General features: G+C 33.9%; 1 protein-coding gene across 3 annotated transcripts; it reads left to right on the forward strand.

The window, feature by feature from the left end:
* The first annotated feature begins 1433 nt into the window (after window positions 1-1433).
* On the forward strand, window positions 1434-3905 carry KCO1 (Outward rectifying potassium channel protein). Of its 3 annotated transcripts, none has more exons than XM_082884835.1 (3): window positions 1434-1679; window positions 2453-3379; window positions 3505-3905. In XM_082884835.1, exons 2-3 carry the CDS (start codon window positions 2490-2492, stop codon window positions 3680-3682), a joined length of 1068 nt encoding a protein of 355 aa, XP_082740961.1. In that variant the 5' UTR covers window positions 1434-1679; window positions 2453-2489; the 3' UTR covers window positions 3683-3905. The 3 variants fall into 3 exon arrangements, with proteins under 3 accessions (XP_082740961.1, XP_082740962.1, XP_082740963.1); XM_082884836.1 differs by having other exon boundaries at window positions 1484-1683; XM_082884837.1 differs by lacking the exon at window positions 1434-1679 and having other exon boundaries at window positions 2028-3379.
* Window positions 3906-21091: the final 17186 nt, after the last annotated feature.

Consider the following 21091-nt stretch of genomic DNA (forward strand, 5'->3'; position numbering starts at 1 on the left):
TATATTTATAAAAATTTTAAAAACTTAAATAAAAACTTGTTTGGTAAAATTTTTGATTTGTAAATCAGTGGTCTCAGTTTATAAATTTGGCCAAAAAATGAAAACACAAAAAATATGTTTCCATTTTGAGTTTTCAGTTTTTTTTTTTATCACCCAACATTAGCCACCACCCGTCATCATTTTCCACCACCGTTTTCCGCCACCACCCACCCTCCACCACCACCACTCACCACCCACCTGCTACCACCAGCCACCACCACCCACCTGCCACCCACTCGCCACCATCACCCACCCCTCGCCACCACCACCACCACCACTACCCACCAGTCATCCACCCACCACCACCTACCACCCACCACCTGCCACTACCATTCATCGCCCGCCACCACCACCCGCCACTTACTTGCCACCACCACTCACCACCCACCTGCCACCACCATTCACCACCTGCCACCACCAGCCACCCACCACCACCAGCCACCTACACCCACCCGCCACCACCATCCACCACCATCACCACCACCACCACCACCATAACCCACCCGCCACCCACCTGCCACCCACTACCCATCACCCACCACCACCACCACCACCACCACCACCATCCACTCGCTACCACTTACCACCCGCCACCACCACTACCACCTGCCACCACCACCCACCACCCACCACTATCACCACCCAATCGCTACCACCTACCACCCGCCACCGTCACCCATCCATCCGCCACCGTCACTACCACCAGCCACCCACCCGCCACCACCCGCCATCCGCCACCCACTTGCTACCACCACCCACCACCCGCCGCCACCACCACCACTCACTCGCTACCACCCATCACCCGCCACCGTCACCCACCCACCCACCCACCCGCTACCACCCACCAACCACTACCACCACCCACTCGCTACCACCTATCACCTGCCACTGTCACCCACCCACCCACCCGCCACCACCCACTACCACCTGCCATCCGCCATCCACCAACCACCACCACCCATTCGCTACCACCCACCATCCGCCACTGTCACCCACCCACCCACCCACCACCACCACTTGCCACCTACCCGCCACCCATCACCACCCGCCACCCACCACCACCCGCCATCCGCCACCCACCTGCCACCACCTCCCACTCACTACCATCCACCACCCGCCACCGTCATCCACCTACCCACCACCACCACCCACTCGCCACTACCTACCACCACCAGCTACCCACCACCCACCGTCACCACTTTCCACCACCGTCTTCCGCCGCCACTTGCCACCACTTGCCATTTCTCACTATTTTTTATATTTTTAAAATTTTTTAAACATTTTGTCAATTACCAAACGCGTTTGTAGTTTATTTTTTTCTAAAAATAAACAAAAATCAGTTTATAAAATTTTTGTAAATATAAACTGAAAACGTAAACGTTACCAAATACACACAAAATGTTTTGTCCTTGATGCGGGCAAAGGGCCAAGAAGAATGGGTCGTACACTCGCACTTAATACGGGCCTGCGGCCCGGTAAGTGGATGGGAACCGCACCGAGTAAACGCGTACAAGAACTAGAATAACGGAGGAGAATCCAGTCTTCCAGGGTTATCCAAACGGTCTGAAAATAACGATTTCAAAACCCCAAAAAAAAAAAAAAAAAAAAACTGCTTGCTTTGCTTCGCTTTGCTTCCACTGGTAAGTAAGTTTGATCTTCCATTCGATACCTCTCTTCAATTTCATTCTTAGATCTGCCTCTGGATTGTTACTGAAGCATCTGACTTTGATAATGTCTATTTTGATTTTTCTTAAATTCCATTTCATGGTGTTTTGATGATTGTTTGGATTTGTCTGAATCGCTCTCCTCTTGCTTCTTTCCAGCTCAGATTTCAATCTTTAATTAGGAAGATTTTGAGTATTTAGTGTTTTAATTATTTTTTTACATGTCTCGTTATTCATTGAATTCCCTTTTAACTATAATTTGAAATAATATTGTCGGTTTAGTATGACACACAAAATTGAATTGATCGATAAATTTAACTACAAACCACTTCTTTGTTTGGGAAAGTCAAGATTGTTCTCGGCTGTTCTTACTTCTTGAAAGTTGTCTCTGGAAGTAATATGTATACATAAAATTGCAACATGATTTCAAGGGAAATTTGGAAACTTTGAACTATAGGAGATTGATAAATAAAATTTAATCATTCTTGCATATGAAATTTTGTATTAAAAACCAAGTGGTCTACTCGGTTTTGATCTGTTCTGTGTTTGTGTGCGCGTGCGTGCACCTATGTGGTGGTGACAATGAGGCACGAGGCCAAATCAATTTAAAGCCAGGCATTTTGTGCCATCAATATATTATGAAGATTTTTAGGGCAATCACATTTATGAGCTAAAAGCAAGATTATGTTATTTCAGCAAAAGAAATTTACTAAACACTCTGGCTTATAAATTCCAAACTGATTTGCTAGGCTTTTAAAAGGTTTCCACGTGCGTAGTATTAACGCAATGGCCGATGAGGCTGCAAAACAACCCTTGCTGTCAGGATTGTTAGATCCAACACCCCAAACCAAAAAGAAATGTTTTGCTCCCAAGAGAGGAAGATTCCGTCACTGTAAAAGTGCTCCTCTAGCGGAATATGATCCTGTTGAATCGCTTCCACGTTCTCAATCCATTTTTGATAAAGTCCACCCAAGTTTTAGAAAAGTAGCCATATTATTGGCTGTCTACCTCGGTGTAGGCACAGTCTGCTTCTACATCGTTAGCAACCAGATTAATGGGAAGAAAACCAATGAAGTTCTTGATGCTGTTTATTTCTGTATTGTGACAATGACGACTGTCGGTTATGGTGACCTCGTGCCCAATAGCGCGACTACTAAACTTCTTGCGTGTGCTTTTGTTTTCACGGGGATGGCTCTAGTTGGACTGATTCTTTCCAAAGCAGCAGACTACTTAGTAGAGAAGCAGGAAACATTGCTGGTTAAAGCATTACATATCCACGAAAAGGTTAATCAGATAGAAATTCAAAAGGAGATTGAAACCAACAAAGTGAGATACAAGTGTTTTTTGGTATTTTCCTTTTTGTTGGTGCTCATAGTTGTTGGGACAATCTTCCTTACAACAGTTGAGAAACTGGATCTTGTTGATGCCTTCTATTGTGTCTGTTCTACTATCACAACTCTGGGTTATGGAGATAAGAGCTTCTCGACTAAGATAGGGCGTGTTTTTGCTATATTTTGGATATTGACGAGCACTATATGTTTAGCTCAATTTTTCTTTTACGTTGCTGAGCTAAACGCTGAAAGCAGACAAAAGGCGTTGGCCGATTGGGTTCTTAATAGGAAGATCACAAACTTGGATTTGGAGGCAGCTGATCTTGATGATGATGGAGTTGTTGGGTAAGTATTGGTTTTCTGCACCCACTCAATTTTTTTTTTTCCTAATTGTTTCTACTGGGCTCCCTAGTTTAATATAGTTTGTGATTGAATTTATTTATTTTTTTGTTTAATTTCCATTTGAATAGGGCTGCTGAGTTCATCATATATAAGCTAAAAGAGATGGGTAAGATCAACGAAGAAGATATATCACTTGTGATGGAAGAGTTTGAAGATCTTGACGTTGATCAGTCTGGCACGTTATCGGCTTCTGATATAACGCTTGCCCAATTATCTGAAACAGGAAAGTCACAAACACAATCTTAAAGGGTAATCTAATTGTAAACACCTGTGACAAAAGTTTCTTAAAATCTATATTGTAATTTTGTATAATTTTTCTTTTAGAGATATAGAATTCATGCCTTTTTGCCATTGTTTCTGTGAATTCTCAACTCGACACTAGTTTTACACATGATAAAGCTTTCGACGCGTCTTAAACATTGTCCATTCAGTCATTTCTGAGGGAAAAAAAAGGCTGCTTCAATTGCCAGACTGGGATTTTTTGTGCTTCTTTTCCTATTTGAGCTTTTTTGTGCTTCTTTTCCTATTTGAGCGTCTTTATGCATGGTTTGATATTAGAATTTATATAAACTATGTCCTGATACTGATGCACGGTTATCTTTTTAAAAAATTTGTAAAGTATTTTTTCTTTTCATTTTCTTGAGCCCTAACAAGGCCCCGTTTTAGTAGCCCACATGCCAATCTCTTCTCTAATTTCTGTTTTTTTCTTTTTTTGTTGTCTGTGGATTGGCTTTTTTGGGTGTTTGGCAAAGGTTTTTTTTTTGGTTTTTTAGACTAAAATATACAAAATGACAAAATAAACTAAAATATCTAATAAAATAAAAATGTCACATCAAATTTATAATCATTTCACTTTTTCTCTCACAATCATCACATTCAATTACAAAAAAAATCTATCTATATTCTTAAATTCAAAAATTTTATCCTACTAAAATAATTAAAAACTAAAATAGCCTATTAAAATAGCAACTCTTCAAAAATTTATTTTGATTTTTTGACTTTTTAACTATTTTAGTTTGGGACTAAAAAGTCTCATTTGTGATAGGTATTTTGGCTTTTTTTACTTTTTGTGAGAAAAAAAATGAAATAATTATGATTTGAATGTGATATTTTATCTTATTGTGTTAAAAATTTATTTTTTCTTTTTGTGACTATTTTAGTCAAAAAAATTCCCGTTTAACTTATGTCAAACGTGGGCTGATTTTGTTTTTTGTTTGGTTTATTTGGGTGATTGAAAAGTTAAGTAGTATGCCTTATTTGAGAATAAGTTATTTTAGTAATTTTTTAAATTTTTATAAAAAATAAAAATAAAAAAAAATAATGTGATAATTTATAATTATTTTTTTATTTTTTTAATTAAAATATATAATTATTAAACGGGGCCTAAATATTGATCGTTCGACTTGAATTTTGGTTTTGGGGCACATGAATAGACAGACAAAGGGGAATACTTGGGTCCAATCCAGGCCTATGGAATCAAACAGGTTTGAAGCCCATAAGTAGTCGATCCAATCCACTGAAGTGATGCAAAGCTGGGTCAGAGTGGGACCCCCCAGCCTTCTTGATGACCCCAGTCCTACTGTGAAAAATTAAAATAAAATAAAACAAATAGAAGAATTATAAAAATTGTAAATGTAGAGAAGGTAATTCTAAAAATATAGAAGTGGGTCTTTGGGTAACATTATTGGGGGGGGGGGGGATTACGATCTGGAAGATACTTTTTATCCGGCGTGCGTGTTATTCACTGTTGCGATTATAATCTGGAAGATATTTTTTATTCGGTGTTTGTTTTTTTTTAGTCTATCAGACATAGAGTCCGGCTGGATTCCTTATCCCTTATATGGGGGACTATTGTATGGGACAATTTGAGGGGGACTATCTACTGTTAAGATTAGGTAATGAAATGATCATTTTAATTCTCTACTATTTAATTATGTATTATATTTAGTAAAATTTAATAAAATTTAAATGTCTCAATTTAAAAATAAAATAATTTTGTTATAACTTTTTATTGATGTTTTATTTATTTAATTTTTTTAAATAATTTTTTATAGATATTTTATTGATATTTTATTTTAAAATTTTGTTTATAATTTATTTAATTTCATTATTTAAATTTTAATAGATGTTTTATTTAATTTTATTATTTAATTATTATTATTTTTAAAAATCAATTTATTTAAAATTTTAATTAAAAAATAACATATATTTTTATTGATATTTTATTTATTTAATTTAAAAAAATAAATTTATTTAATTGTGTAAAAAATAAAATAAAATAAAATTTTATTTAATCTAGCTAAAAAATTAAAATATTAAAGATATGTTTAATATTGCTATTACTTAGTAAATAATTAAAAAATGATAAAATAGTCTTTTGTTCATTTATCTTATCCAGCTCGTCCAACTAAACGTTGGATTCACTAAAAATAGTCATTTCCAGACATCTAATCTCATGAAAAAACAAATATAGGATACATATCCAATCCAACCAAATAGTCCGGGAGATTTACAGTCTCAGGACTCAAGTCTAATAGATTCTAATCCCCCCTTATCCAGTCTGTCCAATCAAACACACCTTATAAGTTTTCTTTATTTACCTGATAATGCTTGGATTCAAATTTTATTGTTCTAATAAATATGTATATATATATACACGTGTGTGTGTGAAATTGTTTTTGTTTGTAAAAATATAAAAGTGAGTATGTCTGTAACATTATGGTTTCTTTTTATTAAATGGATGATATTTGAATTTGAATCTTATCACTCTAAGAAATTTATATATATATATATATATATATATTTATATGTGTGTGTGTGAATTTTTTTGCTTAGTGAAGTGTTGATGTTCTGTTACCAAATTAACGTTGTTTTTTATGGTTTTTTCCCTTTGATTGGGATGGGAATGGGGGTATGGGAATGGCGATAGGGTTTGGAAACTTCCAATCCGGTGCGACCAAACATGGTTTGATTGATGTAAATATCATTTTTTTTTTCCTCTCAAGTGTTTTTTTCACACCATTATGAGTATTTTTCTTCATCAATTTTAACTTTTGGCGGTATCTAAAATACGACAGCGGTGGTGGTCGCGGAATTGAACAGCAGCGATAGGGACGACGTCGATTGTGACAGCGGGCGTTGATACAAATCTTACTTGAGTTAATGCAAATCTAGCTTTCCAAATCATATCTATGAGAAGATCGATAATTTTTTCTAAATCGTAATTGAGTTTTTGACAAATTTATTTTTGTTGTTTATTGTTTGATTGTTTGTTTGGCCTTTGGGTCTGCTTATTCTTATTTTTATTTTACTATGCCTTCGTTTGACATAAGTTAAAATGAGATTTTTTTTGACTAAAATAGTCATAAAAAGACAAAATATATTTTTATATCACAACAAGACAAAATGTTACATTCAAATCATAATTATTTTATTTTTTCTCTCACAAAAGTCAAAAAAGTCAAAAACTCTATCCCAAACGAACCTTTTTAAACCCAGGCTATGCCTCGTTTGGAGAGTAACCATTTTAGCCAAAAAGTCACTATAAGTTGTTATATTACTCTCCCTACTTTTCTGCATATATTTTCATAAAAAGTTAAGAAATTACTAAAATAAAATATTTCCAAACGAGGCCTTATATAGTCAAAAAATCAACCAACATCCCAAGCGAACCCTATGTATGCTGTTTGTTTATCTTAATATAACAGATTTTCATCTTTTTTTAAAAAATCATTGGGTGTGTTTTGTCATTGCATCAACCATATGATTTTAAAGTTGTTAAAAATGTTTGGTTTGATTTTTAAATTTTGTTTTCTGGAAGACTTTCAAAAAAATAAAAAAATTAATTTGGTGAAAAAAATATAAAATAAAAATTATTCATTATTTTCATATAATATTTTTTTCTTTTAGTGCAGAAATAATGTTTTAAAATTTTAAAATGATTTTATGGTATTTATTTTTGTCTAATTAATTTCTATTTTTTTAAATATCAAAATATTGATTTTAAATACGAAACTAAACATAGCCTTATTTTAAAAATGAGATCAGCTTGACCAGGTTGATGATCAGTTTAAGACTTTCTTTGACGTTGACCAAAAAACAAGTTTATTGATTAAAAACTATTTATTTTGCGTAAAAAATAAATTACACAAAATATTTTTATTTTCTTTTACTTTCTAAGTTTTTTAGCTAAAAATGTAAGTTATTTTGCACATGCCAAACACTACAGTAGGCTCTGTTTGGCAAAAGTTTTTTTGGTTAAAATGTCAAATCTAAATTAAAATTATTTTATTTTTCTCTCCCAATAATCAAATTAATGAAAAAAAATTAACTAACTTTTCAAATATAATTTTTTTAATCTAAATTAAAATAATTAAAAACTTAATCAGAATAGTCAATTTTTTTAACAAGACTGTAATATCATACCATTTTGACCTTTTTTTTTTATTTTTAGTATTAAACATTTTCCTTATTCTCAACCATGGCTGTACATCTTAAATTTTGAAAATTTTACATTCAAAATACATTTTAAAAATATTTTTTTAATGTTAATGAATGGTTTAGGCTTGGTTTGGGAAGTGGGTTGGCTTTTTGGCTTTTTGGCTTTTTTGGCTATTTTAGCCTGGGCTTAAAAGCTTGGTTTGGGAAGGGCTTTTTGGCTTTTTGGCTTTTTTGAGTTTTTTTGTGAGAGAAGAATGTAATGATTATGGGTTGGATGTGATGTTTTGTTTGTTATGGCTAAAATAGCCTATTTTGTTTTTTGTGGCTAAAATAGTCAAAAAAGCCTCCAACCTCACTTGCCAAACAGAGGCTTAGTAATATTTCCTAGCAGTTGTCTTTAATTTTTAAAAAAATTAAAACATAGAAAAATGTATTAGACTATCGAATCTCGTGAATAATTTTGGAGGCATTGATTCACGCACTCCACTCTTTAGATCTACCACGTAAGCTGCAAGGGCCCGTTTGTTTTGCCCTCTGTCGGTCCAGAGGGGACTGCTAGTGATGAATAGGAATAATATATCAGGTTTGTTTTATTTGTGGTGCTCTGAATTGGTAGCTCTTTCGGATTATAAAAGGTTTTGGGCGAGAGGATTGATAGTCTGAGCAAGAAGATGGTATTAGAAAATAGTTCGTTTGACTTAAGGTGTTACCGGTTGTCCGTCCAGACTTCTGGCCGGACGTCTATCGGGTCAACCGGTCAATTCCAAATTTTTTATATTTTTTTAACATGTTGGTCATTTTTTTTTTAAACATTAATGTTTAATATTTTTATTTTTTTTTAAAGTAAAAATCATAATTTATTTTATTTTATTATTTTATATTTATTTAATTTAACAATCTTTACATTAATAATTATTATTAAAACAGTTCTCAAAAAAAATTATAATTAAAACAAACATAATTTTATTAATTTCCTCACTATCCGACCCTTCTATTTTACTTCTGAAAATAAAATAACCCTAAAAATATTGTACACAGTACGTTAGATTCGTGGAAAATTTAAAACAATATCCACCGAACCGACCACTCTTCAATATTCTCGTCTCCCCAATACTCTCTCTGAAGTATCAAATTTTAATTAATTAATTATTATTTTTTTTTTTTTGGGTGTGCGCACGGCACTGCTGTAGCAGTTTCTTTGGTTTTGTATACTTGGAAATATTCAATAGAATAATATTAAGGATTATGAAAAAAAATTATCATGAAATATATTATAAAAAATTTTTATCCGTTGATTAGTGTGTGATATTTTATTGTATGTGTAATTTAAAAGTAGAAAATATTTCATGATCATTTTCATGATATTTTTTTTCATGATTCCTAATATTATTCTGTTCAATATGCTCTTGATCATCGAATACATGGGATGGGATCCTATGTCAACTTTTAATTGTTTATGATATTGAGAGACACAAAATGAATCACAAAAATTGCACATAACAGTGAAGGTGATATAATCAAGATATGATCGATCACCAAAACCCAATTCAAATCCAATAATGAAACCCAAACATCATTATACAGATTGTGTCAGTTCCTCAAAACAACTAGTACACACACCAAAGTGAAGAACAAGAAGAAGACGGGAGATCTAGAGATTAGTGATTACAGAGTTGATTACATGTTGTTGTGTTTTGCTTTTAAACATTCTTCATCAGCGGATTGTACTAATTCAGGTTGTCCAACGACGAAATCGAGAAGCCTTTCGGTAGCTTTTTCAGCTGGTACTTCGGTAGAGAGCGGCGAGGACTTGGCGAAGAGGAGGACGGTGACGAGGAATAGAGCAGTGGAGAGAAAGAGGGGCCAAAAGTAGGCTAGAATGTCGAGAAACCTGGGAGTCAGGTAGATGAGAGAGAAAATCATGAGAAAGAAAGCTATGGCGAACAAGATGTGGTATTTGAACTTTAGAAGCTTTCTTGAGATCTCCATAGCTGGGTTTGGGTTCCAATTTGGACTTAAAGAGGATGAGATGAGACTCAAGGTGGGTTCTTAAACACTTTGTTGGGTTTTTGCAGTATTTCTATAGAGAGAGAGAGAGAGAGAGAGAGATTGGTGTTTTTGTCTCTATTCAAAGATTCTCTGCCGTGAATTTTGATTTAAGGCTTTGAGGTCCCGTTTGTTTGGGGTTATAGTAAGGAGATTAGGATTACTAGTATCTTGGGATTAGTATATGGGGTGTTTGTTTTGAGAGATAGCCTTGGGACTAACTAATACCTTGGGACTAACTAATACCTTGGTATTACTAATACCTTGTTTGTTTTGAAAGATAGGGAGGGTACTACTAATACCTTGGTATTATTAAGGAAAATGTCTCGTAGCTCAAATTTTGTGGCTCAAAAGTGGCTCAAATGGCCAAAACGACGTCGTTCTGACCATTTTTATGTTGTTCTGTACTCAAAACGACGTCGTTTTGGCCATTTGAGCCACTTTTGAGCCACAAAATTTGAGCTACGTATCATTGTCGTATTACTAATACCTTTGGGGAGGGGATTCATAGTGAGGAGGTAGAGATGGTATTAGAAAAATAGTGAGGGGATTAGAAATTTTTTTATTTTTTTTATTTTTTATATATTGGAAATTTTTTTTAAAATATAATTTTTAATTTTTTATATTTTTTTATTTGTTTTATTATTTTATATAAAAATAATTTAACAATTCCTCACTACTAATCCCCTCACTATCAATCCCCTCACTACTAATCCCCTCACTATCAATCCCCTCACTAACAATCCCCTCATTATTAATCCTCTCACTATCAATCCCCTCCATTCTATCTCTGAAAACAAACGACCCTCACTAACAATCCCCTCACTATTAATCCTCTCACTATCAATCTCCTCCATTCCATTTCTGGAAAAAAACGGGGCCTGAGTGTAAACTTGCAATTTCATAAATGGACATAAAAAAATACAGAAAAGTATTGGAAAAAATAATGCCCCTCATTTTATTTTGAGTGTTACTTTTTAGAAAAATTACACTTCACTACAAGTTTTCAAAAGAAATTATAATTTTTTTTATAAATTTATAAATAATTTATACAAATATTATTGATTTGTAATTTATTTTATTTTATTTTTAAGGCATCGATGAAAATAGAAAAATTACATGTGCATTAGAAAAATGTAAAGAGTAGTGAATTTATTATTAGTGTAGTGAGCTTATATTACTGAATAATTTTTTCATTTAGTGAATTTTTTTTTTTCAAAAAATGAGATTTTTTTTTAAAATATTACATTAGCAATGAAAATTTAAATGAATTTTAAAATTCTTAATTTTATTTGTACTCATTATTTGCCCCAAAATTAAGAATTTTAAAATTCTTAATTTTATTTGTACATTAGCCATGTCCGACCACCTGAACATTCTTGACCCCTAGCCTTTTCTACCCGTGGCTGCCCCCCAACAACAATAAAAAAAAGAAAAAAAATTAAAGAAAATATTAGAGGGAAAAAAAAAAAGAAGAGATGAAGATCTCATCTCTACAAGGTGGTTTGTGACGAAAGTTTGGGGCAAAAGTTCACACAATGATGGTCATTGGTAGTCGAGAAGGGCGGTTAGGTATTTGTAGATAAGGGAGACAATGGAGATGGAGAAGGAAAGAGAAAGAAGAGCAAAAAATAGAAATAAAAATTGATAATCCATGATTTTACAATTATTTTGCACTTTTCATTTCTGTAATTAAAAAAGTTTCTCGATTTTTATAATTTCATGTTGTCTCCCTCTTCTTTTTATGTAGGCGTTTATTTCTTTAAAATTTTATTTTGAGTGGCGTAAATTTAAAATTTCATATGAAATAGAGACAACCAATTACATGACAATTAAGGATAGAATTAAGCGATACTGAAAAGGGAAAGATATGCATGAGTGTGTAAAGTGCAAGTGAAAGATTGCATGAAAACGTGTTGATGCTCTTTCAGTTGGATCCATGGGGGGTTACTTTAGTGCTCTGGGAAAGTCATGATATTTTGTTGATTGCCAATGTCTCTTTGCTAGGCTTGGAATCACATAAAAGAGCAATCAAGATTTGTTCCCAATATTTTCATGATTTTGCACTCTTCTTGCATATGGTATATGTGAATGGGCATGGGCAAAAAAAGATTCTATACCAAATGACTTTTGATTTGTCGGATTAAGGGAGACTATTCACTGTTGGGATTGTAATTCTGGAAAGCTTTTTTATCCAGTTTTTTTTTTTTTTTAGTCCGGTCGGACTTCTTATCCCCCATATGTGGGATTATACTATCTGGGAGGGAGGAGTGTGGAACAATTTTCATTGGACTATTTACTATTGAGATTAAGTAGTGAAATAACCATTTTAACCCTCTACTATTTAATTATAAAAATGTTTCCGACCCCCACATAAACCGAGCCCTACGACCCCCAGCTAAGCTGGATAGGCACGTGATCGGTCACATGATATACAGGGGCCACGCACCTCCTCTTTCAGAATTCAAAATGGAAAATACATTCAAATTATATCTCTCATCTCTATGACAAGAGAGCCCGACAGCTCCGCTGCTCCCCTTCACTCGGACGACAACTCCTCAACTCCGACGGCCGACTCCCTCAACTCCTCCCTTTCACTCCGACGCCCGACTCTTGACTCTCTCTCTCTCTCTCTCTCTCTCTCTCTCTCTCTCTCTCTCACATTCGATGAAGGACGACTCCTCCTCTTCACGCCGACAACAGGTCCTTTTGACGCCCTACTCTGTCCTCCTGACGTCCGACTCTCTCTATTTCCATCCCATTGATGACGAGGTAATCTGGTATATATATATATATGTATCTTGTATATTAGGGCAAAATTCCTCAATCTGAAAGACAGATTTTGTATATAATCTGAATGTATACAAGTCCTCAACAAATCCAAATAGTGATATTAGGGCAAAATTCCTCAATCTGAAAGACAGATTTTGTATATAATCTGAATGTATATAATTCCTCAACAAATCCAAATAGTAATAAATTTGATACATATATGTATCTTGTATAATAGGGCTTTTGATAATATTAGGGCAATTATTAGGTGGATTTAAGGCTTTTAACAAATCCAAACAGTGATAAACAATTGACAAATCTAAACACTGATAAATAATTAGGGCTTTTGACAAATCCAAACACTGATAAACAATTTGAATATTGGATTATGGCCTTTTGATTTGGGAATTGAGTATGGTAATTAGTTGTTTTCAATGTTGGATTATGGCCTTTTTATTTGGGAATTGAGTATGCTAATTAGTTGTTACCCTTTTGAATGTGGTAATTAGTTCAGTATGGTAATTAGTTGTTGGCCTTTTGAATTGAGTATGGGAATTGAGCATGGCCTTTTGACATAGGAAGATTGAAAAAGTGGTGAATGTCCCTCTTAACTACAGTCTTTATTCACTATACATCATGAACAAGGTTAATAACTTCAGCTACAGAACAACCAAATTTGAAACTCCGAAAGCACTTTAATGTATAATAGTGTCACATCCCAAAAAATATTTAGTTGTTGGCTTTTTGAATTGAGTATGGGAATTGAGCATGGCCTTTTGAATGTTGGATTATTGTAGTACTGTTTTTGGAATTGAGTATGATACTGTTCCATTCACTCTAAAATGTTGTTTTGATTAGTTATGTTTTTTATGATTGTGAACTTATTATGAGCTTATTATGAACTTATTGTGAACTTGAATGTAGAATAATTATGAGACTAAACATGGAATTGAGTTTGGGAATTGAGCATGACCTTTTGACATAGGAAGATTGAAAAAGTGGTGAATGTCCCTCTTAATTGCAGTCTTTATTCACTATACATCATAAGCTGAAATTATCTTTATTCACTAGTTTAATGAGGATAACTTGTTATTGCAGATGTCAAGTTCAACTATCAACCGCAATAGCTCAGATCGGTTGACGTACTTGAACAAAAATTGTCCTAGATGTAATAAAAAGGCCATTATTCGAATTTCTGAGACCGATCAAAACAAAAACAAGTTATTCTACTCTTGTAATGATTGTGGTAGTTTCATTGGATGGTGTGTGCCTATAAATTCACAATGTGGAGATCATGAAATTCCAAGACAAGAAGAAAAAGAACTGCTAAGATCTATGACGGAACAACTTCGAGCTATGACCGAACAACAAAGATCTATGACGGAACAACTTCGAATTCAGAACGCAAAGATGCAAAAAATAAAATTTGTGTTGCTTGTAATTGGTGTCTTATTACCTATGAAGATGTAATGCTAGTTAAAAGTAGAAGAAGATTGAACTATGTTTTGTTGTGGAATAGAATATGTATTAGTAAGAAACAGTTTATTATTTTAGAGTGGAATGGAATATCTATTTTAGTGTTTGTTATTATACAGTGCATGATGTGTTATTGTGGAATGGAACAGTATGATGTTTTGTTGTGGCATAGAATATCTATTTTACAGTTTGTTATTTTATGTTGGAATGGAATGTCCTACTGATTGTTTTAGATTATTGAGTGCATGGAATAGTGATTGTGGAATGGAACACGTATTGTGGAATGGAACAGAACATACCTATTTTTTTAATCCTTTGTTTTAGATTTGCCCCACTTAATATCTTAGGGGTGATTTAATGTCAATTTTGCAAAGCTGCCAATTTAATGTCATTTTGCAAAGCTGCCAACCTCTTAGGATTAGTGTGATGTTTAGCTGGGCAATTCCAATTAGTGACTGATTGTTTTTGGTGCACATATCTGCACCTGGTTAGAAGCATAAGCCTTGTGTTGAAGCCTTGATGATTTAACCTCAAATTTTTTGTTGAATACACCAAGAAGGACCTTAGCAGACTCTAGATTAGCTTTATCTACTTTGATTAATATGTCAACTATTTAACCCATGAACTGTCAAGATAGATTTTTTGAACTGTCAAAAAATCATGCTCAAACACTGTCAAAATGCTCAAAGACTGTAAAAATAGCAAACTCAAAGACAGATTTTTTTACAGATTTTTTAAACTATGAACCATCAAGACAAATTTTTTGAACTGTCAAAAAATTATGCTCAAACATTGTCAAAATGCTCAAAGACTATAAAAATAGCAAACTTAGAGACAGATTTTTTAAACCATGAACTGGCAAGACAGATTTTTTGAACTGTCAAAAAATTATGCTCAAACATTGTCAAAATGCTCAAAGACTATAAAAATAGCAAACTCAGAGACAGATTTTTTAAACCATGAACTGGCAAGACAGATTTTTTGAACTGTCAAAAAATCATGCTCAAACACTGTCAAAATGCTCAAACACTGTAAAAATAGCAAACTCAAAAACAGATTTTTTTATAGATTTTTTAAACTATGAACTGTCAAGACAGATTTTTTGAACTGTCAAAAAATCATGCTCAAACACTGTAAAAATAGCAAACTCAAAGACAATTTTTTTTATAGATTTTTTAAACCATGAACTGGCAAGACATATTTTTTGAATAGTCAATTTTTTTACATAACCAATAATAGTGTCAAAACAATGTCAATCTCAAAAACAGTGTCAAAATAGCAAACTCATGAACTTCATTACATAACCAATAATAATAACAATAATAATAATAATAATAATAATAACAAACTGTAAAAGTGAGACTTAATAATAACCAATCTTGCAAATTCATACACAACATGCGTTACACATCTAACATAGGACTTAACATAATAAGTTTCAATCTGCAAAACAAAATGTCAATGTTTAATAAACTAGCCAAACATGTCTACAATGTCCATCATTCATTCTCGGTGTGCATGCATTAGAACCCGATCGGGTTAGAAATCCAGACCCAAAAATTTGAGTTGGAGCACTCATCAAACTTCTCTGTGTGCCGCTTACAAAGTCCGATGGGATAAGAGATGTGCCTCCAATAGCATTTACCACATGTCATAATTGAAGTAAAAAAGTACATATTACAAAATATTTGTAAATGAAAACAAACAATTGATGTAAAGTCGTATCATGAACACATACCGGTGTATACATACTATTTTGCATGCCAACCATATAAGGATAATACGATGTATAAGCTTAAGCTTGAGCTTGAGCTTGAACTTGAACTTGAACTTGAACTTGAACTTGAGCTTGAGCTTCAAATTGAAGCACCTTAGCAGCCTATATTTGTTCAAGAGTTTGTAAAAATGTATTTGAAAAGAGTTTGTTAAAAAAATAAAAAACAAGTTCAATTCAATATACAAGTTAAATTCAATATACAATTTACCTTTGCTTTTGTTTATTTTTTTGCCGTTGTCTTGAACCGATTCACTATTTGATCTACTTTAGCAACCTTTCGTTTCGTAACTGGACGGCCTCTTCGCCGAACAACCAAAGGACTAATCACTTTCCTAGTACTAGCTCCTTCTGTACAACCGGTGGCAATCAGACTTTTTGTAAAGATGGTGTCCTATTAGTAGAAGGTGGTAAATTACTCCCATCACCTAATTCATCGTGCATGACTCTATCCTTCATTTCATCCAACCCAAGGTCTATAATTTTAATTTTCCCTTCCGAATTACCAGCAAGTTGTACAATGGTAATCAATTTCTTGTTCATCCTCTCATAGCAACTTGTATTGAAATCATCCTCAAAGCCAGTGTATGTGGTTTTGATGCATGCTTACTCTTAAACCAAATCTTTCCTGCAACGTGGCAAAATGTATTTACTTGGCACCTCATTTATACACCTTCTCACAAGCACCGCGAGTGAGTGAGTACACATAATGCCTCTAAACTAAAACAATCGACATATACATTGAACTTCACATTTAATTAAATTAAAATAGACAACAAAGTCCACATACTTCTTCTTGTCACAAACTACCATCGCTTCTTGGACATCATATGTACAAATTGCTCCCTCCTCTTTGACAATCAAGGCCTGACAGTAAACTAATCTCTTCAACTCTCCTTGAACTTCTTTGAATTTTGCATTGGTGTAAGCTTGCTGAAATTGCTTCTCAAAGCCATATATAGTTAGACAATCAAACAATTTGTGTTGAGGTACAGGAACCCATCGATGCCACTCATCATATAGTATCCCCAACCACTCATTATCATAAAGATTGAATTTAGTAAGCATCTCATCCCATTTTTCCTCAAATTCATCTCTTGTCAAACAATCATAAACTGCATTTTGCATAGCCAACTTTATGGGTTCATACTGAGCATATCCTTTTAATTTCTCTGGTATTTTCTTCATTATATGCCATAATGTAATAACCCTCACCACTGTTTACTGATAAGCCATTGATTACTGTTAAACTGAGGCTAAATATGTTAATTGACTGACTGACTGAAAACTAAAGCCGAATTGATTGAGTATATTAGTTAAATTGCAACTCTATCTGTTTGCCTGCCAAATTATCTGTTCATGTCTTTATGTTTAAACTACTAATTGAAGGCCTTATCGGCGACCGAATTTGAAATTGATTATTGTCTTAAGATCAGTAGAATTAATGTGACTTTATGGTGTATTGAATTGAACATTGATTTGGTATGATTAAATTAGATTAAATTGTGTAATGTCATGAATTAGGCTAATTACCTTTTTGCCACCACTAGTGGGCCACTACCTAAGACTATACTTGAGCCTTATTACCTTCAAACAAAACATTTCCTTAGCCAATTTCATTGTTGTTGCCGACTAGAGAGAGAGTATAGAGAGATAGCTTCATTTCATCTCAATTTGGCTTGAAGATTAAGGGAATTAAGGAATGAATTGCAAAATTAAGCTTCCTTGCCTATAATTCAAGACTTAAGGTAGAAATTCATCTTCTCATTCTTGTGCTTAAATTGATTCTTGCATGGTTTAGAGCAAAGTTGAAGACTAGAGCCAATTTATGGCTCAAATTGTTGTGTTGAAGCTTAATTGTTGCATGCATGTATATATATTGAAGTTATGAGGTTGTAGTTCATAATTCCTCACATGCATGTCCATGTTTTGAGAGTAGACCATGATTTCATCTTGATTTTATAAGAATTGGCTCATTAGAGCAAGTGTTGGAAGCTTTGAATTGGTTAAATTCATGCATGTTTGCATGTTCTTCATATTCATGAAATTTAGTTTCAATTTGGGCTCAATTGATCTTCCTTTGGGGCTTTGATTTTACATTTGATCTTTGAATCATGTTAAACTTTGAGTTTTGGAATGTTTTCTGGAAAATTGGCCCAAAAAGTATGGTTTTGATGCATCTAAGGTTGATTTGAGCTTGGAAGTTCAAATCTGGAAGTTCCAGATTTTGAACTCTCGCTCGAGCGGGAAAAATGGCGCTCGAGCAGGAAATTCGTGCTCCCAGTACTTCACACTGTTTTGATGTCCGCTCGAGCGGAAGAATTGACGCTCGAGCGGGACCTTGTGTCTTACACTCGAGCGGGTGTCAAGCGCCCAATCGAGCATGAATTTCACCTATCCAGCACTTTTGACTATTTTGTATAACGCTCGAGCAGGTAATTATACGCTCGAGCGGAAACCTTTGTCTGCATGTCCGCTCGAGCGGAGTAATATACGCTCGAGCGGGACCCCTATTTTCTGAAAATACTTTTAAAGTGCATCTTTACATCCTCATTTCATCCTAGGCATCCTTAGGCCTAGTTTAAGGCATCTTAATGAGGATATAGATGTAGAACCACACCGAGTCTAAGTAGGGACTAAGTCTTTGTTTCCCGAATGTGAACTTAGTGTGTGTTCATCCTATAAACTGTGTAGAGTTGGCATCTGAGAACGCGCTCTAGCTCAACTGTAGCCCAGAACTCTGTGAGTAACAATTGTGTAAAGATATGTTCAAATATGATTACCTTCTGAACAATTGAACTGTACTGTTTTCTGAAATTATACTGTTGCTGAATGAATGATGTCCTAATTGTGAACTGTATTGTGGCATCCTTAGCAACTACTGTTACTGTTACTGTTACTGTTACTGCTACTATTACAGAGACCTCTGTCGGTTCCCATGTTGGAACCACTACTGTTTACCGATATGATGGCCATCATTGACTGTTCGGTCTCTTAAAACCTACTGTTTACTTTACTGCTATGCTAATGGATGTACAATATATGATTGTAATGACTGAATAACTGGTATACTGATTGAAATGATTGTTTTCAATACTGTAATGGTGTGTTTGATTGGACGGACTGAAAATGGGGGATTAGAATCCATCGAACTTGAGTCCTGGGACTGTGAATCCCCCGGACTATTTGGTCGGATTGGATATGTATCCTATGTTTGTTTTTTCATGGGATTAGATGTCTGGATAGGACTATTTTCAGTGAATCCAACGTTTGGTTGGACGGACTGGATAGGATAAATGAACAAAAGACTATTTTACCCATTTTCAATTGTTTACTATGTAATAGCAATATTAAACATATCTTTAATATTTTAATTATTTTTAGTAAACATTAAACATACTAATGGTTAAATTTTGTTTAAAGATATTTAAACATACTAATATTGATAAAAAAAATTTGACTGGTATAGATTATTTTTATTTAAACAAATAAAAATTTATTGTTGAAATTAAACATACTAATGGTTAAATGTTTAAATTTTTATTTAAACAATTAACATTGAAATTATTTTGATGTACAGATTATGTTTAAACAATTAACAATTAACAATTAAATAAATGTTGATGTATAGATTATGTTTAAACAATTAACAAATGTTGATGTAATTAACAATTAACAAATGTAGATGTAATCAAATGTTGACGTATTAAAACATAATTTAATAGATGTTAAATAAATATACATGTTGATGTACAGATATTGAAATAATTTAATAAACATGTTGATGTACAAATGTTTAAATAAAACATAATTTAAATAAATGAAATTATTTATTGTTGAAATTAAACATTTAATTGTTTAAATAAAACATCTATTAAAACATCTATTAAATTTAAACAATGAAATTAAATAAAACATAAACAAAATTTTAAAATAAAACATCAATAAAATATCTATAAAAAATCAATTTAAAAAATTAAATAAATAAAACATTAATAAAAAGTTAAATAAAATTATTTTATTTTTAAATTGAGACATTTAAATTTTATTGAATTTTATTAAATATAATACATAATTAAATAGTAGAGGGTCAAAATGGTCATTTTCGCATATAATCCAAACAGTGATTAGTCCCCCACTTTCTGTCCCACCCCCCCCCAGGACAGGATAGTCCCCCATATGGGGGACATGGAGTCCGGCCGGACATGGAGTCCGCCGGACTAAAAAAAAATCAAACGTCGGATAAGGAGCACTATTTGGATTACAATCCAAATAGTGGATAGTCCCCCCTCCTAATCCCCCCAATCAAACACACCCTAAGGGCATTCATTCCTAACCTCTTTACGCATTATGTTATTCACTGGGCTTTAGCTCACTGTTTATATATATATGTAGGTATACAAGCACCAGACCGGAGCTAGGAGCGTGGGTTAGACTCCCTTTTTGTCAAGCCAACCACTGTGCCTCACTGTGAGGTTCCGAGCCTGCCAAGCTATGGCTTAGGGGTGTTTTAATTTCCCCCATCTGTCTCTGTATCTATTTGTAATAACCGTATAGACTGATAGCATTGTACTGTACTGTTTAACAGGGATTAGGTCCCTGTTCTGATCGACTGTAAATGTTGTACATACTGTTCTGTACTGTTCATGTATATACGTATGAAAAATCTTTTTGCATACAAATTGTCACAGCTCATTGGACACTGTTTATTTACTGTTTTGGCTTCCGCCATGCCCCTGTACTCTGTATTATTGTTTGATTGTTAAGCAGGCCTTTGGTAATCTCGGATTAATGGCCGGTTACGGCCCTAAACCCATAGGGGCGGGTTTGGGTCGAGACACGCACCATTGATGCTGGGTCTGTGGAAAGACAATTTCTATAACATTTTGCATAGCTCTACACTGATTAGTTATGATAGATTTTGAAGGATGATTTGACATTCAACTTAACCACGACTTGAATAGCCAAACAAATGTGTCGGTGTCTTCACTAGATAACAATCCACAACCAAGCAAAATAAACTATCCATGGTGATTAACTCCAACAAATGAAGCAAATGACATGTCATATTTGTTTGTCAGATAAGTTGTGTCAAATGAAACAACATCTCCAAATGATTCATAAGTAGCCCGACTCCTTGCATCAGC

Source organism: Camellia sinensis, chromosome 8 (genome assembly GCF_055761805.1).
Source record: "Camellia sinensis isolate YWXY chromosome 8, ASM5576180v1, whole genome shotgun sequence".
NCBI classification, from domain to species: Eukaryota; Viridiplantae; Streptophyta; class Magnoliopsida; order Ericales; family Theaceae; genus Camellia; species Camellia sinensis.